Source organism: Myxine glutinosa, chromosome 6 (genome assembly GCF_964187855.1).
Source record: "Myxine glutinosa chromosome 6, kmMyxGlut1.1, whole genome shotgun sequence".
NCBI lineage: Eukaryota > Metazoa > Chordata > Myxini > Myxiniformes > Myxinidae > Myxine > Myxine glutinosa.
In genome coordinates, this window is record NC_136266.1 from 17,362,201 (window position 1) to 17,389,700 (window position 27,500).

The following is a 27,500-nucleotide window of genomic DNA, read 5'->3' on the forward strand; positions in this document are numbered from 1 at the left end:
TAATTTTTAAAAACTATTTTCGTTATTTTGAGCATATGGAAGAAAAGGACATCTGAATACAAACGGACACGGATGGGCTTTGCATTTTCAGATGCTTTCTATTTAACTTTGCCACCAAAGGTGGATGGAGGTTATGTTTTCACCCCAGTCTGTTTGTCTGTTTGTTACTTTCCTGAAAAAATTCCGGCAAGTATGTTGGTTGGTTGGTTTGGCTGTCTCTGTCTGTCTGTCTGTCTGTTTGTTTGTGCGCAGTACTACGTCTCCATCGTTGCACATAGCATCGCCATACTTTACACTCATATTTGCCTTGCCCTGGAATAGACTTTGCCCAATTTTTAACTCTCGAGGCCCAAGGCCTCCATTATGACATCATAATTCGATAATTCGATAAGTACAAAACTTTCATCCAATCAAGATGCAATTTCTTGAGCGCCATGTCGGCATAAACTGGTGGAGAAAAAAAATAATGATGACATCATCGGTCACGTGGTTTGGCCGCCATCTTGGAAAAACCGAAAAACTTGATCCAAAATGGCCGATTTAAAAAAAAGCACATTCCGGCAAGTCCTCGGTCTCTGACTGATTTTTCATCTGTCTGTTTGTCTGTCTGTCTGTTTGTGCGCTGTACTACGTCTACACCGTTGCACATAGCATCGCCATACTTTACACATATATTTGTCTTGCCCTGGAATAGACTGTGCCCAATTTTTAACTCTCTCGGCCCAAGGCCTCCATTATGACGTCATAATTTGACAAGTACAAAACTTCATCCAATCAAGATGCAATTTTTTGAGCGCCATGTCGGCATAAACTGGTGGAGGAAAAAAATAATGATGACGTCATCGGTCACGTGGTTCGGCCGCCATCTTGGAAAAACTTTGCACCTCCATATCCCCGAAAGTGCTGAATAGAAAAAATTGAGACATGGCTCATTGTAAAGAACTCTCCATGGGGAATAAAATATGGTAATGATGATGTCATAGGTGCCTCCATTATGACGTCATAATTCGACAAGTACAAAACTTTATCCGATCAAGATGAAATTTCTTGAGCATAATCTAGGAATAAATTAGTTTAGAAAACAAATAATGATTACGTCATTGGTCACGTGGTTTGGTCGCCATATTTGTTTTAACACAAAAGCCTTAAAAAAACAACTGAAAATACATCCTGGTGAGGGTTTGCAATCTCTGATTGCTCTTTTTGTCCCCCGTCGCACCGCGGAGCGAAAGGGGGACTACGGTTTTCCCCTCCGTCAGTGTGTGCATCCGTCCGTGCATCCGTCCGTGCGTGCGTGCGTACGTACGTGTGTACATGCGTGCATAAGCAAAGGACCGAATTCTAATTTGGTGTGTGGGTGCAACCCACGTCAAAATCCAAGATGGCCACCGCCATGTATGTCTGAACCTTGTGAGCGGAATATCTTGGAAAAATAAGCGAAGTACCAACTTCTAATCTGGTGTGTGGGTGTATCTAGGCATAAGGAAGAACGCTATTGAAAATTGGGTCGCCACGTCAAAATCCAAGATGGCCGCCACCATATATATGTCTGAACCTTGTGAGCGTAATATCTTGAAAAACTAGAATGCCACTCAGTAGAGCGCATACTCCCGCCGTGGGTTTAGTTGGAATAATACGTTTTGTTTAACATCCCCTCTCCCCAAAACAATACATGAAAAAGAAAGTAGGCCCTAACTGTCAGAGAATTTATTTTGATATATCTCGGAATTGGAGGAGAAAAACATCATTTAAGAATAAGAATAAAAGCTTTAATGCAGTAAAACAGAAAATATCTTTCCAAAAAAAATTCCCCAAAAAATTGCTGGATCTGGAATAATATCCTGAGCTTCACCAAAAACGAATCAATTCTTCCTTATCCCAAGGGCAATCATCCCACCAACTTTCATCCAAATCCGTTCAGAACTTTTCCAGATATCTTGTTCACAAACACATGAACACACGAACACATGAACATAGGAACACACACACACACACACACACGGATGGACACGATCGAATGCATTACTCCCTTGCGGGAGTAATAAACCTGAAAATTGCAGAGCCAGAACCAGAATTAGTTATTTGGTCTGGGAAGCCCATGCGAGGTTTCTTCTTCTTCAGCCGCTCACAACCCTGGGTGAATATACGATCTTTTTTTTAAAAGTTGGAATTTTGCCAAATCTGTTTTATTCTTTTGTTAATATACCTCAGCCATTGACAAATCTGGAATTATAATTTTATTTGAGGTTCAAATTAATCCGGGAGATTGTGTGAAACGATGCCTGCAAGTCTGTACAAGTGATAAATTAATTAATCTACAGTCAAAGACTTCTTCTTCACGCAATAACAACTTCTCGCTTCCAGACCATACATCCAATGATCTTCAAATTTTGCACACTTGTTACTCTTCATGACTTCTATTACAGTATGAAGTTTCACGGCGATCAATGAAGTGGTTCAAGAGATATAAATGTTTTTATTATTTGCGTTTAATTAATGATGTCTGCCAAACCACGTGACCTATCGCAAATTCCAAAAGGACATTTTAGTAGACTGATATGCTGAACAGATCTGTGAAGTTTCCCCTCGATTGGATCACAAATGAGGGAGGACCTAGGTTTTAAATGTTTGTGCTTAAAAACGTCATAACTCTGAAACCATGTGATGCATGACGTCATGCTCGCTGACTTTTTGTTCGTCATGGGTATGCGATTCTGCCTGCAAAGTTTGGCCTCAATCTGTTCAGGCGTTTTGGAGAAAATTGGATTTTAGTGTTTTTCACTCAAAACAATATGGCGGTCGAACCACGTGAACTGTGACGTCATAATTACCATAAAAATATTCTAGAGACCGAGTCCCTCCTATGGTGAAAATTTGCTCTCAATCGCTCCAATTATTGCAGAGAAAATGTTTTTTTAAAGGAAAAAAAAAAAATTCCCCAAAAAATTCCCCAAAAAAATCCCGAAAAATTCCCCAAAAAATTCCCCAAAAAATTTCCTGGATCCAGAATAATATCCTGAGCTTCACCAAAAACTCAATGGGTTTCACTTCACCAAATGAATTCTTCCTTATCCCAAGGGCAATCATCCCACCAACTTTCATCCAAATCCGTTCAGAACTTTTCCAGATATCTTGTTCACAAACACACACACGCACACACACACGGACGGACACGATCGAATGCATTACTCCCTGGCGGGAGTAATAAACGAACTACTAACTTAGAATCTGGTGTGTGGGTGTATCGACGCATAAGGGAGAACGCTATTGAAAATTGGGTCGCCACGTCAAAATCCAAGATGGCCGCCTTGCGTCTTCCACTTTGTGAACTCACATCACTTCACGGACGGGGGACCTAGGCGTAACGCTTGTTCTTGTTATCCTTATTGTCAAGGTCACCCAAAACGTGAAATCAGGGGGTCGCGTTTTCATTTAAAATATATTTCAAACCACTATAACTCTGAAAGGACAAGAGATATGCATACACTTACTCAGTCACCTTCCATTGCTTAGCGTACAGACATGTATAGATTTCCCGCCATTTTGATCCAAAATGGCCGATTGAAAAAGTACATTCCGGTAAGTCCTCGGTCTCTGATCGATTTTTCATTTGTTACTTGCCGGAAAAGATTCCGGCAAGTATGTTGATCTGTTCGTTTGTTTGTCTGTCTGTTTGTCTGTTTGTCTGTCTGTCTGTTTGCAGCACTGCGTCTACACCGTTGCACTAGAATCGCCAAACTTTGCACACATATTGGCCTTGCCCTGGAATAGACTGTGCCCAATTGATGACGTCATCGGTGACGTGGTTCGGCCGCCATCTTGGAAAAACCGAAAAGCTTTGCACCTCTATATCTCCGAAAGTGCTGAATAGAAAAAATTGAGACATGGCTCATTGTAAAGAACTCTCCATGGGGAATAAAATATGTTGATGATGACGTCATCAGTCACGTGGTTCGGTCGCCATCTTGGAAAAACCGAAAAACTTTGCACCACTATATCTCCAAAAGTGCAGAATGGAAAAAATTGAGACATGGCTCATTGTAAAGAACTCTCCATGGGGAATAAAATATGTTAATGATGATGCCATTGGTCACGTGGTTCGGCCGCCATCTTGGAAAAACGGGAAAACTTTGCACCACTATATCTCCAAAAGTGCAGAATGGAAAAAATTGAGATGGCTCATTGTAAAGAACTCTCCATGGGGAATAAAATATGTTAATGATGACGTCATGTATCACGTAGTTCGGCCGCCATATTTGTTCTAAATGGCCAATAAAAAAGTACATTCCGGCAAGTCCTCGGTCTCTGACCGATTTTTCATCTGTCTGTTTGTTTGTTTGTTTGTTTGTTTGTGAACAAAATATCTCAAAAAGTTGTGGACGGATTCGGACGAAATTTGGCAAAGATGTAGCGCATGTGACAAGGACGAAATGATTAGATTTTGGTGAAGATTCGGATTCGGATCCGTGTCGTAGAATTTCTTAGTGATTTTTCACCATTGGGAGACTGGGCCAAAAACGATACATAGCAGGATATCTCAAAAAGTTGTGGATGTATTTGAACGAAACTTGGTTGAGAGGTTGTGTGTGCGTGAAAAGGCATAATCGTTTCGATTTTGGTGAAGATCTGAATATGGATTCGGATATGAGAATTATTTAATTTTTTTAGTGATTCTTCACCATTGAGTGATGTGGCCAACCATGCGGAGGCATGCTCTTTACTGAGTGCCATTCTAGTTATACATGTATTGCCATGTCTCAAATTATTTAACTTCTTCAACCAACTCCTCACCTTTCCTCATGATCCGATGTAAACTTTTCCTATTTCACCGGAAATGTTTCATTGATAACACTTGTGCAATGTCTGAACTCTCATGCAGTTCTTTTGGGTAACAGACAGGGGGCAGCTGAGCCGTGTGTATCAGGGATGTACATCATGAAGTGGTCTTTGGTGGGTGTTTAAATGCAAGTATTCCAAGGGCAGTGAGATTTTTGGTCAATTTATGTTGTTTTTTTTTACCACCAGGTTGGAGTTTCCCAATGTCTCCCTGGGTCAAATTGAGATCACAGTGAGACATAGTGCCCAGCGCAAGAGCCTAGTGCTGGTGATTCACGCCTGCAGGTACGAAAACCTTGCCCCTCGCATCCCTTCCATCCGCACAAATCCTCTTCAAATCACATCTGCTATTTCCCTGAATCCTCGACTCCTCTTTCACAACATTACAACTTCCACCTTTCTCATCGTTTCTCGCTGCAGGGAAAAATTAATTGCAGGAGGCCATTTGGCCCATCATGCCTGTGCCATATCCACATTCCTGTAACCCCACGTCATGTTGCTTGATGATGCTAGCTTTTTGCAGCTTACTCCAAGCAGAAATTTTGGCATGTCACTGGCACTCAGTGGCCTACCCTTCTTTACTATGAGGGCGGTTCTAATTTGACCTGGATTTTTGCTTATAACTTTAACTTCTTGCAATGGGATTTGACGCCAATGTTCATTTATGATGAATGGATTGTGTTCGGTGAGTTCAAATGAGATTCTCTCCTCGCTGCTTCATGTGTCAGCATTATCGATCGAAGTGGCTGGTCTTGTAACATGTTGTTAATTCTGCACACTTTCACGTCCATTGACTGAATCAAACATCCAAAACTGTGTCTTTTGAGGGCAATCATCACCATACCGCGCAGCAAATTGTCGGTAAATTTCCAGTGTGTTGATGTTTTGTTGACCAAAAGTGTAATAACTATTCGTTATTCCTCACTATTTTTTCTCACACTCTGCCATCTTTACTCGTGTGAAAGCAGGAAGCACGTGATCATGGGAATTGGTCAGCAATACCATAAATAAACACAACTTCCCTCAAATTATATGACTCTCCTTTCCATATTGCTTTGCCTTTTTTGGAAAATATAGTCCAGGTCAAACTGGAAGCGCTCCCATATTTTCCTCCCCGATCAACCCTTTTGTGCCCAGTAGTCTTGCAACAGTAGCATTGCATCATCATTCCAAAATATATACAGTGTAGGAAACTTCTCTTCTTGGAAAATGAAACTTGGACGTCTCCTCTCTGATCAGACACATTAGCCATCGGTTTTCTGTAATGAGAATTACTAAGGGACCATTTTATCCAGGTGTACTATACGTAGGTAGGACACCGGGCACAAATGGGTTATGTGATAAAACCTGAGCATGGATCAAGTCTACAATTCCCAAAATTGCGCAATTCCTCAGCATTTAAGCCAACAATTACTACTACAGTTAAACGGGTGTAAACCCTGATGGCATGAAGCATAATGTGTGCAGTTCATATGACCTGAAGTCCACGTGATTCCAGGTGTATTCACATGTTGTGATTTTGCGCTCGTTTCACACCACAGGCAATTAATTGCACGCATGTCAGAACATCCAAACACTTACGTACGGCTCTACGCCTTGCCCCACAAGAGGAGGAGGAAAACAAAAGTTGTGAAGAAAGTTCCAAACCCAACATTTGATGAGACGTAAGTAAGCACGCCTTGCTGCGCACACCTGAACATGTGTGGTTGTCATTATGAGGCAGAGGTTGCACCTCAAATCTATGTTCTGTTTCAGCCCCCCCCCCCCCCCCCCCACATCATATTTTTATGATGTTATTCATTTCATCTGACATAACTCCTTTTTTAAAATTTTGATAATCCCCTATAAGTCTCTATTATTATTATCATTATTATTAAGCTTCCAAGCCGACAGGTGGGAAGCCTATTGTTTTTGTTAGGATAATTAGCCCCCGTTGGACTTGATACAAAATGGGGGCTTTTGGATTGTGTCTCATCCATGACCATATCTCGGTGCATCTGTGCGTCCACGACCATATCTCGGACATGCATAGACCGATTATGTTCATATTTTGCAAAAAGACAACGAATGATTCAATGCATATGCACACTATTTTGTTTTGCGATGCGATCAAAGAGGGCCGACTGGCGGCCATTTTAGTTTTTAAAAAACCCGACGTCGAACACGTCCTCAACCATTTCTCGGACATGCATTTACCGATCATGTTCAATCGTGGTATACAGATAATGAATGATGCCTTACATATGCACATCATTTATTTTCGAGATCAGATCCAAAATGGCCGATTGGCGGCCATTTTGTTACTTAAATGTGTCCCCAACCATTTATAGGACATGCACGGACCGATTTTTGTTCAAACTTGGCACAAGCACAGTACATGAGATTATACATATGCAGAAGATTTTGTTTTGTAATCCGACCAAAGATAGCTGACGAGCAGCCTTTAACTCCGTACTCCGCAGTTTAACTCCGGAAAATTACTAAAATCACGGGGACCATGACATTTTATGTCTTTTTCACCTTGTTATTATTCTAGTTCGTCCGATTTTTGTGGAAGAGCATTTGAAAAATCCGTTACAGCTGTCTATGTCAGTATGCACAGGTTTAGTTAGCAACAATGGAGCACATCCCCTTTTTCAATTTTGTCCTGTATTGGTGGCCATCTTGGATTTTGTCACAAACATAATACAATCATCTTCTCCAGAACCGATTGCCATGAAACTTGGCACACGGTTTAAACATCCCTAGGCGGTATTAAACTGAGAGTTTGAAGCTTCTGCTCTAAAAATCTAGAAGCTAGTCACATGTTAAAATGGTCGAATGAGTGCGGCAGTAGTCTCTGAGGTAAAATGGCCTGCATAGTTTGATTTTTATCAAATTGGATAATATCATTGAATACCCCATGAGCTGTGATGTGTATATTGTTAATGGATGCTTTAAAATTTACATTTTATGAGCTAAAATGTCCATCCCCATTAGCAATGTGAGTATGTTTTAGGCCTACCGCTTGGCCGAAGATCACCAAACTTCTTTCCATGCCCACCGACTACCTGCAAGCACCTATCCCTCACCACGTCACTTCTTCAGCCCCAATCGCCCCCCTCTCTCTATACTCCCCATAGCTTTGCTTACTGCAATTTCCATTCGGTATTTCTCACATAAAGATACATCGTCGAAAGAGGTTCATGAAAAAAAATAATTAAGAGATTCCTCGAAAGCGACAACTCACACCATCATCATCATTGTTTCTCACAGCATTTCATTCTGGTTTCTCATTCATTGACCCTTCGATCCATGGATCAGTAGTTTCAGTTTCACTTTCCAACATCAGTTTTGATTTGTCATTGCAACTTGTGATGCGATGCAAATGGTGCACCAAAAAGGTCATCAGACTATTTTTGGGGGGGATTTCTTTCAATTGGGGTCTAAAAGGGTCTAAAATGTCTTAATGATCTTAAAGGGTTTTACCCTAAATGTGTCTAAAGTCTAAGAAGTCTTAAAAGGTCTAAAGTGGTCGAAGTGCAAAATAGCAAATTGGGCCAAATGTGTCCAAAGGGTCTTAAATTGTCTAATGGGTCTTAAATAGATGCATAGGTCTGAAAAAGAATGTTTATAGGTCTCTAAATGATCTAAATGGGTTTAAAATGTCCAAAAGGTGTAAAGGTATATGGGGTTTAAATGGTCTAAGGTGTCTAAGTGGTGTAAACGTCTAAATGGGTATGAAGGGGGATTAAAGGGTCTAGGGGGTGTAAAGGGTCTAAGGGGTATTTAAGCTATCTAAGGGCCTAAGGGATCTAAATGGTGTAAGGTTCTAAGAGTCTTAAATGGGTATGAAGAGGTATAAGGAGTCTTAAGGATCTTTAAATGGTATAAAGGGTATTATGGGTATGAATGGGGTTTAAGGGGTGTAAAGGTCTACAGAGTCTAAGGAGTCTTTAAACGGCCTAAGGTGTGTAAAGGGTAGAAATGGACTCTAAACAATCTAAGAGGTGTAACGGGTGTGTGTAAGATGTCTTAAGTGTCTGTGGTGTCTAAAGGTCTGAAAGTTACATTCCAATAGTATGTAACGGAATTAATAGATGTAGGCATGATCCAAGTAATGTTGAAAAAAATACATAATTAATAGACATACTCACATGGGTCCATCGAGGCTTCACCCCCCTGTCACCCCCCCCCCCCCCCCATGGACGTTACGAGGGGCTGAAGGGGTCTGAAAGGTCTAAAACTGGTCCAAAGGTTGAAAATGTGTAAATGTCTAAAAGGTACATTTCAGTAGTACGTAATTAATAGACAGTTTCGATTACCCCATTGCATCTTGGGATGTGATGTGAATGCCACATGAAAAAGGTCATAAAAAACGATTTAGGGTGAGTTTTTTTTCATTCAAGTTGATAAAAACATGGTCCGAACCATGAACTACGTCATCTTTTCAAGGATAACTCCCTACTCGTGGCAACGGCTGAGATTACCCGTGATAAACGTCGGCTGTCCATCTCCTTATATATACGAGTAAAAAGCCAGGTTGTAAAAATGACGGGTTGGAACAGTATTTTCGATGATGCAGCCTCGTGACCGTGTCAAGGTCTGAAGCCTCGGCCTAGTGTCAGGTGTGCTTCTATCTTCTTTATTTATTAGATTTCATACGGATGTAAATGAACACTCATTTTACTCTGTGCATGATGCACATCACGTGCAGCAAATGTCACCTCCCTGCACCTTGTATTTATTGTTATTTTTAAAAAACGCTTCTGTACACCGCCCTTGATGCTCGGTTTTCAAGCCACCGTCTACAATTCCAGTAGAAGAGACATAATTATCCTTTCATGGAAAATGTTTTTGGAGTTGTTTTATCCTCAAAATAGACTGTAGTGAACACATATTAGTGTTAAAACATTGACCTTTAAAACCTACCCTTATGAGGGACAGACATCTGTACAAACACACAAACCGACTTTGTGTTCTATATGGTATATAATAATAATAATATAATAAATTAAAATATATATATATAGATATAGAATAAATAGATGATGTATGTGCAAGCTCCAGTGTGAGTCTTAGATCAATGTACGACACCAAAATGGTCTTATTTAATAAAATAAAAAATTGTGATTTCCTGCGTTGGCCTTTATTGCTCTTTTTATTTCCCAATTTTTTTATTTTGTTGAGCTTTCTTTGGAGGTGGGGGAGGTTGCTTTGATGGTTGTAATGGAGGGGAATGCTTGCTGTTCCTAAAGTAAAATCCCCTTACATGGCATCAATTGTGTTAGGCCAAACGACCTTTTCTTTACTTTTTAATGTTTTGACCCTTCATAGCCCCCTGGCATGCATGTTATTTCTCCACACAAACCAAGTATTGTTTGAGATGCCAGATGGGAATGAGTCCAGCACATTCTAATCAAAGTGGGTATGTTTGGCCATGCCACCTGCGCACCTGTAATCAGACTCCGACACACGGCTTCCTCAAAGCTGAACTTCGTACATTGTTTGCATTCAATTGTTACACAGTACGCTACTTTGTTTTTGCTTGTTGTTGCATGCCAACACATTTGACATCTCGTCTCTAAGATTCATTGTGCTGGTCATGCCTTATTGTGATGACTCTTCCACTACCTCTTTAAATGCTTATGATTCATCCGAGCGCTAAATTAATGACACAGAACAGCAGCAAATGATTCCTATCCAACATGATCAAAAGGTATCTCGATTTGGAACTAACAGACTCCATGATGTGGCTTTTGTAGACTGGAATTTAGCATGTCGCTCGAGGAGGCCCAGGCCTGCACCATAGATGTGGCTGTGAAGGCCTCTGGAGGATTCCTGTCCAGGAAGCTGCTGGGAAAGGTGCACATCCTCTGGGAATCCCTTTTCTTTCCTTTCATATTTGGCATTTTGCTGCAATGTTGGATTATTGTTTTTTGTTATTGATGTGAAGCTTGGTGTTGTTTATTTATTATTATCCCTAGTCATCATCTAATCTTTTTTCCCCTCAAGAAGTACCAGACCAATCTTCCAGTAATATGGACAATCCCATATCTTTGATGATTATAATACAAAATCCCAAAGGTTTTTTTCCTCCCTTATCTAAAGTTTTCTCTTGTTAAACACACACATGTTATGCATGTATCACGTGTGGGACAAGGAAAAATTGGACACCGCTTTGATACAAAATTTCATGCAATGACATTTTTAGTTGATCGGATTTGGACCTTTGATCTCAGCATCATGAGCCAAGACAGTCGGTAATAAATTACCAATTGTAGAACATTATTTATGAGATGAACCTCCATATGATCACCAAGGTGTGGGGCTAAATGTATAAGTGCCCTCCACAACTTTACAATTGAAGAATGCCTTGAATATCTGAATCTCCACTCAGTGGTGTCGGCGATCATTACGAGCGGATTTATTATTTTACTGGGAATTTTTTATCTGTTATGCCTCTGAAACCCGATCGTGCGGCTATTCAATTTGCCTTCTTGGTAAACAACTCGGCCATTCTTTCATAAGATGGTCCCAGATCCGAGATATTTATGCCTCAGGCCCAAATTGATGTTTGTGACTGTTTTATTTCTCCATTTAACTCTGTGCCATTGCGGAACTATACGAGCGAGTCCTTTCCTCTGTTTTCAAGGCTCAGTTAGTCCGCAAAGTAGGTGGGAGACGTTCGAAGATTTAAATAACCTTTTCCTCTTGTTCTCCCCAAAATTTATTCAATACTTGTGCTAAGTCGATAGCGCACCATCACAAGTCCCCACGCTTCCCACATAAAGTGGTCAAATCTCCCAAAAAATTGCATATTTCATGCTTCCCTCAATGTTGATTGCATAAAGTTTCATTTTAAAAAAGGTTTTAAAATGTGCCCGTAATTACATTTTTCCAGATTTGACGTTTTGACCCCACCCCATTGGGCGGAGCCAAAAATGTTGCTGCTCTTGCACCTTCTTGCCATTTGGTGATCAGAACTACCAGGTTTAGTGGATTTCTGCACAACCACTTAGGGTTTAGGAGGAGATAGCGTTATAGACAGACGGATGGACGGATGGACGGATCCAGTTTCAATATCCCCCGTTTGTTTTATTTAAGCGTGGGAATAATCACCTGTGCTGGCATACGCTTCCAGCCAACAAGTGCAGCTCTTCTCAAATGTTTTATTAATACCACATCAACCTTCAAACTCCATTGGCTGACATGCTGCTTGGTATTTTGTTGCTCTCATTAACTTCCTCACCAATGCCCTACACTGAGCTCATTGTACCCTCCCCTGGCCTTCTCTCCATGATTTCTCAGCTAGAATCCCAGTCCTGTGCTAACCGGGGCCTTTCTGAGGCTGGGGACCCTCTTTGGTTTCAGCTTAATAGGTCAACACCCTTTATATTATAGAATATAGACTATTATAATTATCTAAGGATGCTTAACTTGCTGAAAATAGAATGATGGTGAACAGGCAGATGTATTACAGGAATACATAAAAACTGTTTGTCCTTTGGCAGGTTCTGATTGAACTTAAGATGCTTGACCTGAACCGAGGTACGACATGCTGGTGAGTGATTCTGTCCGCATGTGCAATGTTCCTGACAGGGTTCAGGATGATGTTGACAAAGCACAAGCACTATTTCAATATGATTCTGTTGAAATACAATGGTAAATATAATTTTAGGACTGCTGGTGCAAAGGTCTATCTTGGTGTACTTTGAAAGTAGGTAATTTGCCATTTGATTTTGCTTTATATAGTTTAAATCTCCAGGATGAGGATGTTAAATTCTTCCACTAGATGGCCCTGGTACATTGCTCCAAACACTTCTTTGCGTCCCAAACGGTTATGCATTTTATTCAATTGTGACTAACCCGAGTGTGTGTTTGCACATCCGACAGGTATGATCTGACGATGAACGGACAAGGTGCGAAAGACTATTGAATGGAAACCCAGCAGCAGGAATATGTACTTTATTGTTTATAAAATATGTACGTGTCAATGACTCGTCTGGTCCTACGTTCGACTGGAGCGGGTTTCAGCGGGAATTTGGAATTTGTTTGGGGTTCCTGCGATAGCTCGACTACTCTTCAAGAAAGACAGTGTGGGATCTATAACATCCACCATCTAATGCTCGATTGGTCTCCAGCTTAACAACCCTTCAGGCAGAGGGACTACTCTAGGTTGATGCGAACTCCCTGCCTACAAAAGGTGGATCGAGAATTGAACCCTGTCTAGACAGCTCCAGGACAAGTCCATTATCTCTGAAACTTAAGATATGACCGACAGGATGGAGCAGTCATGTATAATTGGTCAAAATGTGTTTGCCGTAACCTGTCTAAAAAAAACTTTAAAGTGGGGCTCATACCGTATGAAATATTTTCTCAGGCTTTTGTTTTCAATAAATGCTTCAATTATTTGCTTTGTGAACCAGCTGTACCAAAGATATAACATTAATCTTGTGTCGAAGAGAGTCCATGGTTGGCTGTATGAACGACATGTGATTCGGTTGTAGCAATTGTTGTGAAAATACCAGGTTTTGGATGGTTTCTTTATCACGAAGAATGCAGTTGTTTTGAAATGTAAGACTATGTATGTATATATATATATGTATGTATATATATATATGTATATATATATATATATATATATATATATATATACATACACATACACATACACACATTTGGAAGCCTTATTGTGGTGCTGACTATGTAGAGCATGCTGATAGTGAGCTCATGGAAGTTTCAACTTGGTGTTTTGCTTTGCTCGAGTTCACTAAAGTATTTGTGCTTTTTATAGAATATAGATTTGGTCTTTTTATCGAAAAATCTTAGCTCATGGTAGATCGAATGAATATAATAAGCACTGAAGGGTTGCATGGTGTAGAAAATCATGGTTTAATTGACTTACCTCCTGAAATTAAAAATAACCAAAGGTACAAATGCTTTTTGAGGTTAAATAAACAACATTCCAAGGTATTTATGATGTGACGAATATTGACACAATGGTTTCTTTTCTTGGTGATGTTTGAATCTATATTATAAGATGTTTGTCCGTGTGTTGCTATTTTTCTCAGATGGCCAAACTGATCTTTGTCAAACTTTCAGAGGTTCATCAGTGAGTGCAAGGGAATCTTTCAGGCAAAAAAATTAATAAAATTATTTGGATTTAAAAAGAATCTTTATCGTATCTGAGCCCCATTCCTTAGTGGGTTTAGAGGTGCTTTACGCATCCATAAAAAAAGGGGAAAAAGTCAAAATTTGATTTCTTCAATTTGCCGCAGGATTAGAACAGCACCAGGCAATGCCGGATAAGCCTGCGAGTTGAAAATAAATCTTCACATGAGAGACAACCATTAAATATATGTTGTCCAAACAAAATATTTAATTTAAGTGATCCATGGCTTTGTGTGAATGTTAAAATGTTATTTTCCAAGCCTCTTCCTGGTCATTGTCAGGGGCGTTTATGCTCTGTTTCACAGCTTATCCTATGGGGGGGGGGGGGGGAGTTGTCTGAAAATCCTTTCCATCCAGTGTGTGTACATAACAGTTTTCCTCCTTCCCTTGTGTTCCATTGCCATTGTCTCTACAAGGAGTGTTCTTGGTGGTTAAACTGCACTTGCTGTGTGTGCTTCCATGGTGCAGCCGATAAACCATGTGATTCACTGCATTGCCAGCTACAGCTTTGTTCACAGTTAGTGGGTTCGTGACTTGAGCCCTGAAAACGTTTGTTTTTGAGAACACAAAACGAGCATTTATTGCAATAGTATTTTATTTGTAAGAAAGATCTGTAAAAAGCAGCACAAGTTTCGTTTCATCTTTGCCAGAAAGTGTAAAGAAAGACAGTTGCGTTGTGACAGAATGAAGGCGTCCCTAATTTGCTAAAAGGAAATGCCACTTTGCCAAAGTGGAGCTCCCGAGCCTACGAAGGCCTAAGGCACACTTCTCACATTGCAGGTGGCAATGCATTTCTACGGGTAAGACCCCTTCGCTTCAGATATGCTCCTCGGTTGATTCATGAATCACCTGGTAAAGGAGGAGGAAGAAGAAGAAAAAAAATCCTCAAACCTCAATCTTTAAAGAACAAAACATCACAATTTCCTGTTTCTCATGTTATGGTTGGTCCACTTTGGTCACAAAATCTAAATATGAAGGGAATTGTTATGTTTAACAGGATTCCTTCGAGTCGCAACAGCTATTGAATGAAAGTTCAATCCACACCCGAGCATAATCACATACCCTCAACAAGACAGGTGCAGCCATACATATTGGAGGAAAATACATTTGAGAGTTTTCCATTGCCTTCCTTGTAGGGTTAGGATTTTAACCTGTTGTCCTTGAATTACATGGAAAGGTTCTCATTGAGCCAAACAACCCAGTTAATGAATAGTAAATTGAGGGAAATGGCAGAGACCTTACAACCACCACAGGTTTCACCACCTTAAAAATCCCAGTCTAATTTGATTGGAGTTATGCGACAATGGTGGAGTATTCCTGGTTATATATATATATATATATACCTATATATTATAAATGCAAGTTGAATGATTGTATCTGAGTGGGATAAACCTCATAACCATACCACATACAATGCTGAATGAGACCTCATTTAAGAGGTCTTTGGTCCAGACAGTGCATGCGGAGGTTAAAAATGATTCATATTTATGCAATTTTGAGTTGTGTGCATTTTTGTTGGGTACATGGGCAGTGTATAGGCTCAGATTTGCTGGTTCACACACTTACCAGAAGTTTAAAATATATATACTACAATAAACTATTCAGTCAATTCTGTCCACCATATAATTACCTTTTTGTCGATTTACTTCACTGGGAAACCTTCACAGTCTTAACAATTAGTGACTATTATGTGGAGTTGGGGTTGGACGAGGGGATAGTAGGGGGATGGGTGTGAGCACATGAATATAAATGGGGAGTTGTGGAGCTGGGGTTAAGAGGGGTGGGTGAGGCCTTGAAGAAGAAAGGGGGAGTGGAGGACATACTTGGAGTGGGGGAGGGTCAGAGGAAGGACAATGTTGGGAAAGAGGGGTTGAGGCTTTGGGATTGGGAGGGGGCTTGTGGACTTTGGGGGCAGGGGTGGGGAGTTGAATTGAAAAAGAGGGTGTGGGGGGGGGGGACAGAGAGGGTTTGAGGGATTGGGGTGAAGAAGGGATTTTGAGGACTTGGGGATGGGAGGGGAGGAGAGAGGGTTGAGGACCTAAGTCCCGTTGACCATTTTACATTTTGTTTGAAGACCATTTTACATTTCTGTGGGTCCCTGCTAAAGAAGGTCAAACGGAACCCTCCCAGGTCTCAAAGTATTCATGTGTGTATGTGTGTACACATACTCAACACCAACTCTGAAAGATATTTTTATTTAAATATAGCAAGAGTGATCAGCAAATCTAGAGGCCAATGTAAAGAGTCAAAACATTATTGTAGGATAATTATAACTTAATACAGTTTTTCTACAGACTATTACTACAATTACAAGTTGAGTGATCAACCTCATTTTAATATTTAAAAAAACACAGGAACCTACAGATTTGCTGATTGACCTTGAAATATCTTTGGCAAATATGTAATGTCTTTACAATTGGGAACCCACAAGATGAAAAAGATTCCAATGATTCGAGTTAATGTGCCTTCGTCCTTTTAAGAATTCAGTCCAATCGTATCACAGAGAGGGATATCTTTAATTTCCATAATGAAACGCAGACATGTTGTAGCGTCATGATGCACTTCATTCCATAAATGCTCCACCAATTGCTCAAAGGTCAAAGGGTAGACTTTGGTAACCTATGGGGTGTGATGGGTGAAAATGCTTTCCAGTCACATGGCCACTCACCTCTCCATCGTTGGTCTCGATGGTCTTTACCAGCAATGTCTTCCTCGTGAAGCTGTCCGAGAGCTGCTCAATAGCTGGGTTTACGTCTGCAACACGAGAAGGTTGTTTTTTTTTTAACTAATATATTTAATTTCATATATTCACAGCTGCGCAAAAGTCTTAAACATTTTGCATAAGGAAACTAAAACTGTAAATCTACCTTTATGAAAGGATATCTTCTTCAAATAAACAAATGTACACACAATATACCTTTATCAACTAATAGTGAGTATATCCACCATTGTTCTCCAAAACCATTGAAATTCTTCTCCGGACACTTTAAAACAATTATTTTATAAACCCGTGGAATTCCTTCCATGGTTCGTCCAAAACCTTCCAAAGATTATCTAAGTTGCTCGGATTATTTTTGGCCTTAATTTGCTTTGAACAAATCGTCCCACACAGCTTCAATGATATTGATATTTGGATTCGAGGGGCCATTCCATGCATTGAAGGACTCCAGATTCTTCTTCATATTGCAAATAAGTTTGAATTGTTACAGCTGGGTGTTTTGGATCATTGTCTTGTTAGTAGATGGTTTGGATCAATAAGTCTTGTACTACTCGGGATACAATGGTAGATTAATTGTACTTTGCTGCAATCAATATTCCATCGATCTTCCAACACCACATGAGGAAATGAACCCCCAAGCCTGAATTGAACCTCCTCCTCCATGCTTGATTGTTGGCTTCAATTAAACTCTTTCTAAGTTTCACCTTTTTGTCTTCAATTAGATCCAATGAACTGAAGCTTTGGCTCGTCTGTCCAAAGCACCTTTGACTATTGTTCCGTGTGACCTTCATCTTGTTTATCGATGAACGATACCTGAATCTTAGGTCAATGAAACACCCGTCTTCCTTCTATTTCTGAAGGAGATTATCTTCAAGTATTGCTCATCGTTGTTCGACAGATATTTTTTGGATCTTCCAATCCTGGGTTTGCAAATTACAGATGGTTTCTCTGTACTTATTGATTGTGCTTCATACATCACACCTTGAAAAATCAACTGATGCAAGGTATTTCACTCGATGTTCTTCCTTATTCATGCAGAAACAATTTTCTGGTGATCTACTGAAATGGTCACCATTTTGTTTTAAGCTAACAATTAATCTTGATAGATCTGTGTTCTGCAGTATTAAAAATGGGCTTTTTGCTTCATGGATGTGTAGAGAGGAACACCTGATGTTGATGAGGCAAGAAACACCCGACAATGAGTGATAAATTAGATTGGTAAATGCATAGGCATAGTTTGACTTCTCCATTTGGGGGGGGGGGGGGCTTATTATTAATAATTGGGTAACTAGGTCTGACTTCCAAAATTAGTTTGTTAGTGTACGTGAAATCACAAATACAGTTTACGTTCATTATTGTCACAATTAAATACGGGACGTTTTATCTTAATTGTAAACTACTGAAAAAAATTAAGGTGGGGGCATTTCCCCCCTGCCACCCCACCCTCCAAACTCTGCCGGTGGGTAAATGTGATGGATTAGTTACTACATTCATATGAGCTGCTCATGTAGGCTTTACTTTGAGTGTTATGATCACAAGTTTTCGAAGATTCTGATCAATGTGAATTAAAGATTGATAAATGACAAGCTTGGTTTCCCCATAATGACAATATTATTACGTATTAATAATATTCAGAGATTAATAAAGTCCTAATGAAGGCTCTGTCATGGATGAAACATCGTCTGTCATAAGATTTCTCGAGTAGTACTTTGCATAAAACTTTTTTTTTTTTTTTTTTTGAATTATTGTGTATACCAGCGTGACTTGGCACACTCCGCGTGCCTCACCACTTGTCGTTTCAAAGGGGTAGGCATCTTTGACCATTTTGGGTCTTCATAGTGTTTTGAGTCTTCAGGGCCATTTGGGTCTTCAGGGTCTTTTGGATCCTCTGGGCTTTTAAGGGTATTTTGTGTCTTTGAGGTGTTTTGGGTCTTCAGGGTCTTTTAGGTCTTTGGTGTCTTCAGAGGCTTTTTGGTCTGAAGGGTCTTTTGGGTCTTCTTGGTCTTTAAGGGTCTTCGGGGTGTTTTGGGTTCAGGGTGTTTTCGGTGTTCTGGGTGTTTTGTGTCTTTGGGGTGTTTTGGGTCTGTGGGGCGTTTTGGGTCTTCGGGGCATTTTGGGTCTTCGGGGCGTTTTGGGTCTTCGGGGTGTTTTGGGTCTTCGGGGTGTTTTGGGTCTGCGGGGTGTTTTGGGTCTTCGGGGTGTTTTGGGTCTTCGGGGTCTTTTGGGTCTTTTGGGTATTCAGGGTATTTTTGAGCCTCAGGGCCTTGAAGGGTATTTTGGGTCTTTGGGGTGTTTTGGGTCTTTGGGGTCTTCAGGATATTTAGGGTCTTGGGGGAATTAAAGGGTCGTCAAATGTCTGAGGGGTCTCAGCAGTCTTATCGCAATTAAGAGGGTTAAATAAGAGGGTGGTAATTTTAGTTGAAGAAGAAGAAGACGTTTCCGTCGCATATAAACATACATAGCGACATAACCATATACGTTTGCTCTATTATAATAAGATGCATGTTATTCCCTTTATTAATAATTATAACTGCAGGAAAAATAGATGAGCAGTTTTGTTGTTTTTTTTGTACAAATTGTTGGTTTGGTTGGGGTGGTGGAGGATGAAGGCTACAAACACGCAGCAAGCTCTCTGTACGAGTTTAAATGATGGGGAAATCCCATCCTTACCACGGAATTTCATGGAGGAGGTAGAGGTGGAGAAGTGCTCACGGGGCAGAGCAATCCTGCAGAAAGAAAATAAAATCTCACTCAGTATGTGCAGCTATGTGAGAAGTATCAGATTTAAGTTATTAAATTAGAGCAGGGGCCAAGTTAAAGGCATTGGCCCCTAACTTTAAATATATAATGGTCCAAAAGTCATGTTATACATCAAACCGGTACATGGAATGCGACACCGCTCTGTCGGCTGTGTTCACCACACCGAGACCTACCGGGTCTCCTCGCCCTCCAGCAGTTTGCGGTATGTGGCAATCTCGATGTCCAGTGCCATTTTCACATTGAGCAGGTCCTGGTATTCCTGCAAATGCTGTGCCATGTCGTCCTTCAGTCGGCGGATGTCGTCCTCGCGCAGCACAATGGTGTCTTGGTACTCGTCGGCCTCACGGGTAAACCGATCTTCCATGTCACGCATTTGACGTTCCATCGACTCATTCTGAGGAGGAAACAGTGTATTTAAATCGAGCATTGGTGGTCGTGGGGTTGAGATGGAAACCGAGGAGAGGGTGGGCAGAGGAGGTTGGAACAGCAGCGATGGAGCAAACTGTGCAAACGTGTTATTTCAACTACCACCAAGGGGCTATTTATTTATTTAAAATGATTTATTTATTTATTTAAAAAATATTTATCTATTTAAAATTATTTATTTATTTATTTAAAAAATATTTATCTATTTATATATTTAAAATTATTTATTTCTTTATTTAAAAAATATTTATCTATTTATTTATTTACATTTATTTATTTCTTTCTTTAAAAAATATTTATTTATTTATTTATTTAGAAAAAAAGGGCATCATTGAGAGGGGAGAAAAGCGAACAAAATTTGGAAGATTAGAGAATAGAAGGATCATAGACGCTGAGGAATGGTGCAGGTGGTATTGGGAGTCAAAATTCCGTCACACTTGCATGATAATAAATAGTCCCAAGAATATCTTTTGTCGGTAAATGCATGTCCTCATACAATATGTCAGCAGATTTGGACATGCACAATCAAGCTGATGAATGAGACAGGTCATCTATCAGCATGCGAAATCAATTAAGTGCTGAGTGCATTTACGCAAAGTAATTTGACCTGAAACATTTGGTAAGAATAGAATGGCCTCGGTCGAGCATTGCCTCCGACAGACTGAACAGTTTACACTGAAAGGCAGGATCTGGATTCGGACCAGAACCAAAATCGAATCGGCTTATTGTCCCCCGTCGCACCGCGGAGCGAAAGAGGGACTATGGTTTTCCCCTCCGTCCATGTGTCCGTCCGTCCGTCCGTGCGTGCGTAAGCGAAGGACCGCATTCGAATTTGGTGTGTGGGTGCAACCCACGTCAAAATCCAAGATGACCGCCGCCATGTATGTCTGATGCCATGTATGTCTGAACATTGTGAGCGGAATATCTTGAAAAATAAGCGAAGTACCAACTTCTAATCTGGTGTGTGGGTGTATCTAGGCACAAGGAAGAAGGCTATTGAAAATTTGGTCGCCACGTCAAAATCCAAGATGGCCACCACCATATATATGTCTGAACCTTGTGAACGAAATATCTTGAAAAATAAACGAAGTACCAACTTCTAATCTGGTGTGTGGGTGTATCTAGGCGTAAGGAAGAAACCTATTGAAAATTTGGTCGCCACGTCAAAATCCAAGATGGCCGCCGCCATGTATGTCTGAACCTTGTCAGCGAAATATCATGTCATAGCATGTTTTCTGCGTCTTCCACTTTGTCAACTCACATCACTTCCCCGACGGGGGACCTAGGCGTAACGCTTGTTCTTATCGCCTAACCAGCTCGTCCACCAACTTTTGTCATTATTTGTCCATAACTTTGAGATATTGTGCTATATATCGTTTTTGGCCCGATCTCACAATGGTGAAAAATCACTTTTTAAATTATAGTACCGGCTCCGCATCTTCACTAAAATCAAATCAATTCATCCTTTTCCCACACCCAACCTGCCCCCCAAGTTTCATCTGAATCCATCCATAACTGATATCCTACCTCTTCCCTACCTCGTTGGGTACATTTTCTGTCCTCCATATTAACTCTTCTACACCCTCTTCCCTACCTTTTCTAAAGACGAATCCCTTCCTTCCTGCGTACCTGATTTTTTTGCGACCAAGCATTTGACGAGCCCCAAAACAACTTTTGCAGCCAAGCATGATTTAACTTTCAAATTAAATGGCCCATAGTACGTTATTCAACAGTACATGCAACAACAGCTACATACAAGGGTAACATGTCATGTCATGGGTGGCACATGAAACCAACTGAGAGCCAGAATTTTGAGCCTTGCAAGGTAAATGTCCAGGTGACCTGTTTCACACAGGTGCTCGCTATAATGGAGTAGGCCACCGAGAGGGGTGGGATATTAAAAGCCCCTCATAGTCAGGGCCCTTAGGGATATTTTGGGGCCGTTTGGTTCAAATTCTTCCAAAAGCACCAAATTTGGCCCAGATGTTGCCCATGCCATACTCTTTCGATTTTTGACGGGCGCCAAGACGGGCGCCCCCCCCCCCCCCCGGGGTCCCCATATTGGCGAAATACTAAATGGCCGCCACCCGGATTAGAGGAAAATCAGTTAAATAACCAAAAGGGTTGGAATCATGTATGATACCACTTTTCAGGGGTTTTCAAGGTCGAGGAATCCAATTATGATGTTATTTTGATGATTCGAGGTCAAGGTCAATCCTCAAGGTCATCTTAAAGGTCATTTTTGAGTCAAACATGTCGGTTTTTGAGTTTTTTGTCAAGATTTACGCGAGTTTCACCATTTTCTGTTTCTGGGTTGGGTAATCGAACTCTGACCTTATTTTTGACAATTGGAGGAAATATTTACATGTCTATTTCCTAATTTTCAGGCATATGCAGTTCATCAGTCTAATTACAAAGGTACGGATTTTGATGTTTTATGAACTGTATGCCATATCCTTGTTTAATTTTTGTGCGATCATGATCCGGGTTCATGTATACATGATTGTATACATGTCATAAATATGACGTCATAGGTCATGTGACCTGGCGGCCATATTGGATTTTATGAAAACCGTAAAAATGGATCCCTGCCTTCATTTTTCGATCGATTCATTTTGAACTTTGACCACTCATAGTACGCCATGTGATTGGATGCATGTCCTAATTATGACGTCATTGGTCAGGTGACATGGCGTGATGGACCGGTATGGTCCCCGGATCATACCGCCCTTGGCGCCCGTCAAAAATCGAAAGAGTATGGCATGGGCAACATCTGCGCCAAATTTGATGCTTTTGGAAGAGTTTGAACCAAAATATCCCTAAGGGCCCTGACTATCACTTTTGGACGAAGCAAATAACACATCATCATAATCGTCCAATTTTTCACTGCACAACCTTGAAGTCAAAATGCAACTTCAGGGGAATTCCTGAGCAAAGTCTCTGTAGGGACAGTTGTTTATCATGGTGTTCTACAAATGGGCAAGAACAGACCGCATTGTCATGATGCTGGATCGACTCTGAACAGGCCCTTGTGTAGTGCAATGGCAAGTTTATAAATAAATAAACTCGATCTTATATGTCATGAATACTGGAGACACAGCGAGATTGAGGAAGCGCCGGCTGCACCTATACTATTTCCAGTTTGCAAATGGGCACAAAGCCACGTTGTTAAATGGTTCAATGGAGTCCTCCTGTCCCGTTTATAATAGCGCCAGCTTGCTCACCAGGCCCTTCATCGAGTCGATCTCACATTGCAGCTGCTGCAACTGCCGCCGGTAATCCTTGGCCTCCATCTTGGCCTGTCGCAGGGCCTCGTTATTACGGGCGGACGCTTCGCTCAGATCTGTAAACTGCAAGAGGACGAAGGTTCATCAATAATGTACAATCGGTGCACAAGCGGTAATCAGCCCTATTGGTTCATATTCAAAAAGTAAACGTTTTGATCACATTTATATAATTATATTGGAACCATTTATTCCTTCCCATTATATAGACTTCACACTGCTCAACCAGAAACCATCATCCAACATGATTTCACCTTGGACTTGTACCATTCCTCGACATCGGTGACATTCTTAGCGGCCATAGACTCGTACTCGGCTCGCACCTCCCGCAGGGCAGCAGTCAGGTCAGGACGATCACCATCGGGCTCGGTGCTCAATGTATGCTCCTGTACCTGCACCTGAACCTCCACCTCCTGCAACTCCTGCACATAGCGTGACACAAAGAAAACTCAACACCATCTGGACATGAACGGTGGAGAGTTCCCTTTGTTCGTATGTATATGTATATATATATGTATATATACACCATTTATTTTTAAGCTCACTTCATCATGCAGCTTCTTGAGGAAGGCGATCTCCTCTTGCAAGGACTCGATCTGACGCTCCAGCCCGACACGTGCCAGTGTAGCGTCATCGACATCCTGCAGGTGCACAGCATGCGATCAGTGGGAAGTTTCCTGTTCTTTCGTGGGCAGCACAATGCTGCAAATAACACCATTGGCCGAGGGCGTGGCTTTACGGATACAACGCCCTCTGTCGGTAGGGTAGGAATTTGGAATTTGTTCAGGGTACCAGCTCGCCTACTCCTCACAAAGGACACCAAAGGTTATTTAGCATCCACCAACGAATACTGGAAGACGGGACGCCAAGTTTAACGTTCTTTCGAGGGACGGCACACACATTGATGTCTCGCCCTGCCCGCGAGACACCAGGACGACAGTTTGTAGCTGGGCCAACATTCAAACCCAGGCTAGACGGCTCAGAGGCATGTGTGCGTGGCTCTAGCCCCCCCCCCCCCCCCCTCTCCCCCAGCCCCAGTGGGAAGTGTAACCTCCCAAGATCCTGATCAAACACCCTGCACAATAAGAAGGAAACTCACTTGGCGGAATTGCATAAGGTCATGCTCAGCTTGGTTTTTCTCTTCAATCGTCTCCTGCAGCCTGTAGATGGAGGCACAATCACATTTTGGTGAGTTTGGTGTGCGTCCCCCACACCGCAAAGTGTGGTTCCATTAAAAAGTAGCATTTCCAGCCCAATGTGTGGGTGGAGCACATGTAGATGAGATATCAGTCTAGCCCCGACACAAATGTTACCACACCATGGCTTCTCTAACTTCGAAAAACCGTTATCATTTGACATCTGAAGCGTTCACCATGAAAATAGTTGTTTGGAAACAAGATGTTACACAAATTCAAATGAACAGGCAAAAACGAGGGGAAAACGGGTGGGTGGGAGATGCGAGTGAAGATTGTGGAACTGGGGGAGGTGGGAGGGGGAAAAGGAAGAATAAAGAGGCATGGAGGGCTGGTTAAAGATTCGGAGGCAGCTGGGAGTTTGCTTTTTTTAAGAGTCGGAGGAAAGAAAGGCAGACAAATGGTGGGGAGAGTGGGGGGGTTGGGGAGCAGAGGAATGGGAGCAACGTGGCAAACAAAGGGGTCAATAAATGGTGGGGAGAGAGTGGGGGGGTTTGGGAGCACAGGAATGGGAGCAACGTGGCAAACAAAGGGGTCAATAAATGGTGGGGAGAGTGGGGGGGGGGGGGGTTAGGGAGCAGAGGAATGGGAGCAACGTGGCAAACAAAGGGGTCAATAAATGGTGGATAAAACTCCAAAATCTTAACTTTGTTCTCATCATTTGTGGAAAAGTAAATGATCTGTTTATTATTTACGTATGCAGATATTACTGGTAAAGGAAGTTATTACTGGTAAAGGAAGTTATTACTGGTAAAGGAAGTTATTACTGGTAAAGGAAGGTATTACTGGTAAAGGAAGGTATTACTGGTAAAGGAGGGTATTACTGGTAAAGGAGGGTACAGTATTACTGGTAAAGGCAGGTGTCACTGGTAAAGGCAGGTATTACTGGTAAAGGAAGGTATTACTGGTAAAGGCAGGTATTACTGGTAAAGGCAGGTATTACTGGTAAAGGAAGGTATTACTGGTAAAGGCAGGTATTACTGGTAAAGGCAGGTATTACTGGTAAAGGCAGGTATTACTGGTAAAGGCAGGTATTACTGGTAAAGTCAGGTATTACTGGTAAAGGCAGGTATTACTGGTAAAGGCAGGTACAGTATTACTGGTAAAGCCAGGTACAGTATTACTGGTAAAGCCAGGTACAGTACTACTGGTAAAGCCAGGTATTACTGGTAAAGGCAGGTATCACTGGTAAAGGCAGGTATTACTGGTAAAGGAAGGTATTACTGGTAAAGGCAGGTATTACTGGTCAAGGCAGGTATTACTGGTCAAGGCAGGTATTACTGGTAAAGGCAGGTATTACTGGTAAAGGCAGGTATTACTGGTAAAGGCAGGTATTACTGGTAAAGGCAGGTATTACTGGTAAAGGCAGGTATTACTGGTAAAGGCAGGTATTACTGGTAAAGGCAGGTATAACTGGTAAAGGCAGGTATTACTGGTAAAGGCAGGTATTACTGGCAAAGGCAGGTATATCAAGCAGGTTTAAAAAGCTCACTTTTCACAAAGACGGCGGATTTCGTCCTGCAGGTTCTCCCTGTCCACGTCACCCCGAGCCTTCTCGTTGGTCAATTTGTCGATCTGACGCCGGAGCTCCCGCAGCTCATCCTCGTAGATCGCGGTCGCCCTGTTCGGCTCTTTGCCCTTGATCTGCCCGAGTTCGGCGCTCAGCATCTTGTTCTGCTGCTCCAGGAATCGAACCTTGTCGATGTACGTGGCGAAGCGGTCGTTCAGGTGCTGCAGCTCGACCTTCTCGTTGGTGCGCGTCTTGCGGAAATCGTCGTTCATGTCCGCGGACATCAGGAAATTGACGCCGGCCGACTGGACCGGGAAGGACGACGACCTGAGGGAGCGCTGAGCGCGGCTCATCACGGGCATGGAGCTGCCCAGCATGCTCGAACGCACCGAACGCACCGATGTCGCGCGGGTGCTCGGCACGTAGGTGCGTTTTTGGTCCATCGAACGGTTCCCGAAATGTTGTCTGTACGAGGACGTGCGGCCTGACGATGAGAAAGCCATGGTGTACTTGCGAGTCTGAGCTGGACCGAGCGGGTCAACGAGGAGGATGACGTTGATGAAAGCTCAGGGTCCACCACCGTTTATTTATATACGAGGGGTAGCCCCGCCCCCTTTTAGCCCCGCCCACTCGCGATTCTCTCATATACGGTCCCAACTCCCTCCCCCCTTCGTGCCCTTTCAGCAGATCCCGCGGTCTTTAACACACCCACCCGACCCCTCCCCTCCTCTTTCTTCCACCTGCCACACCCAGAGCACCAAAGTCTTCTATCTGCACCAAGGACGAAGTTTACAGGAATTATGTATAAATTCATGGACAAACACACGTGGTATCAGCGATTTGTATCTGTTCTACCTGTGTTCGGAGCCATGTGGCTTCACATGGCGACACCAACAGGTGTATATACCTGATTTTGTGTAAACATAGATCAACATTAACTCGTACAATAACATCGTTAACACCCATATATACATGTCCCTTTGTGGAACCATAATGACCATTATAACTATAAGTCAATAAAGTTCTATTAGCATCTTGTATTGTATTTCGTACCTGTTATTTATAAATTATAATAACTCCACTTTGAAACTATAATGTATAATACAACACACACCGGTATTTATTTATTTATTTATATTCACATTTTCTTGCGCCTCGGACAACACAGACATCACGTGTCCGAACTATGGGCTACCTTAATAATACAACTTGGACATTGTTCATTTAAAATCCTTAATTAAGCTTTGGCTGAACAAAGTATGTCCCTGATCTTGTCCGTTAGGTATTTGTCCGCTACGCATGTCGTCTGATGATGGATTGTATCCAGGTAGAGCGACCATGGACCATTGTTCACTTAAGGATTCATTTGAAGAAAAAAACCCGATGATGATTTGAAAAATGAGTTTGTGACAAATCACCTTGTTAACGTGAACTGGAGGAGTCGGGAGAAGAACGAAAAGTACATCAAGGTGTGTCACGGGGACACTCCAGTTACACGTGGCAAATGGGGACACTTAGGTCCCTCCCCAATGTGAACAGTTATCTCACAAGTGGCACGAACAGGGCGAGGACATTCATTAGACACGGCTGACGCCCTGTTCTCGTCCTCATTTCGTCTG

General features: G+C 41.8%; 2 protein-coding genes across 2 annotated transcripts in view; one reads left to right on the top strand and one right to left on the bottom strand.

Moving 5' to 3' along the window:
* LOC137429622 (extended synaptotagmin-2) overlaps window positions 1-13,238 on the top strand; it is a 127,859-nt gene extending 114,621 nt beyond the window's left edge. The window contains exons 18-22 of the mRNA XM_068119692.2: window positions 5,026-5,121; window positions 6,378-6,500; window positions 10,581-10,680; window positions 12,330-12,379; window positions 12,712-13,238. Of these exons, the coding sequence (XP_067975793.2) occupies window positions 5,026-5,121; window positions 6,378-6,500; window positions 10,581-10,680; window positions 12,330-12,379; window positions 12,712-12,754 (412 nt within the window). The 3' untranslated portion in view covers window positions 12,755-13,238. The remainder of the gene's footprint in view (window positions 1-5,025; window positions 5,122-6,377; window positions 6,501-10,580; window positions 10,681-12,329; window positions 12,380-12,711) is intronic.
* A 1,328-nt stretch (window positions 13,239-14,566) lies between these two features.
* Window positions 14,567-26,656, bottom strand: LOC137429620 (vimentin). Its single transcript, XM_068119690.2, has 9 exons — window positions 25,864-26,656; window positions 24,278-24,338; window positions 23,724-23,819; window positions 23,433-23,600; window positions 23,119-23,244; window positions 19,642-19,862; window positions 19,379-19,434; window positions 16,658-16,743; window positions 14,567-14,838 (listed from the first exon to the last, which is right to left on the bottom strand). Exons 1-9 carry the CDS (start codon window positions 26,382-26,384, stop codon window positions 14,806-14,808), a joined length of 1,368 nt encoding a protein of 455 aa, XP_067975791.1. The 5' UTR covers window positions 26,385-26,656; the 3' UTR covers window positions 14,567-14,805.
* Between the last annotated feature and the right edge of the window lie 844 nt (window positions 26,657-27,500).

Excerpts from the sequence above, each read along its gene's own strand:
- LOC137429620 (XM_068119690.2), bottom strand. The coding sequence starts at position 26,384 with ATGGCTTTCTCATCGTCAGGCCGCACGTCCTCGTACAGACAACATTTC. Across the intron at positions 19,863-23,118 it reads TCGACTCGATGAAGGGCCTG|AATGAGTCGATGGAACGTCA; the intron begins GTGAGCAAGCTG and ends TTTCCTCCTCAG. Across the intron at positions 14,839-16,657 it reads TCGAGACCAACGATGGAGAG|GTGATTCATGAATCAACCGA; the intron begins GTGAGTGGCCAT and ends CTCCTTTACCAG.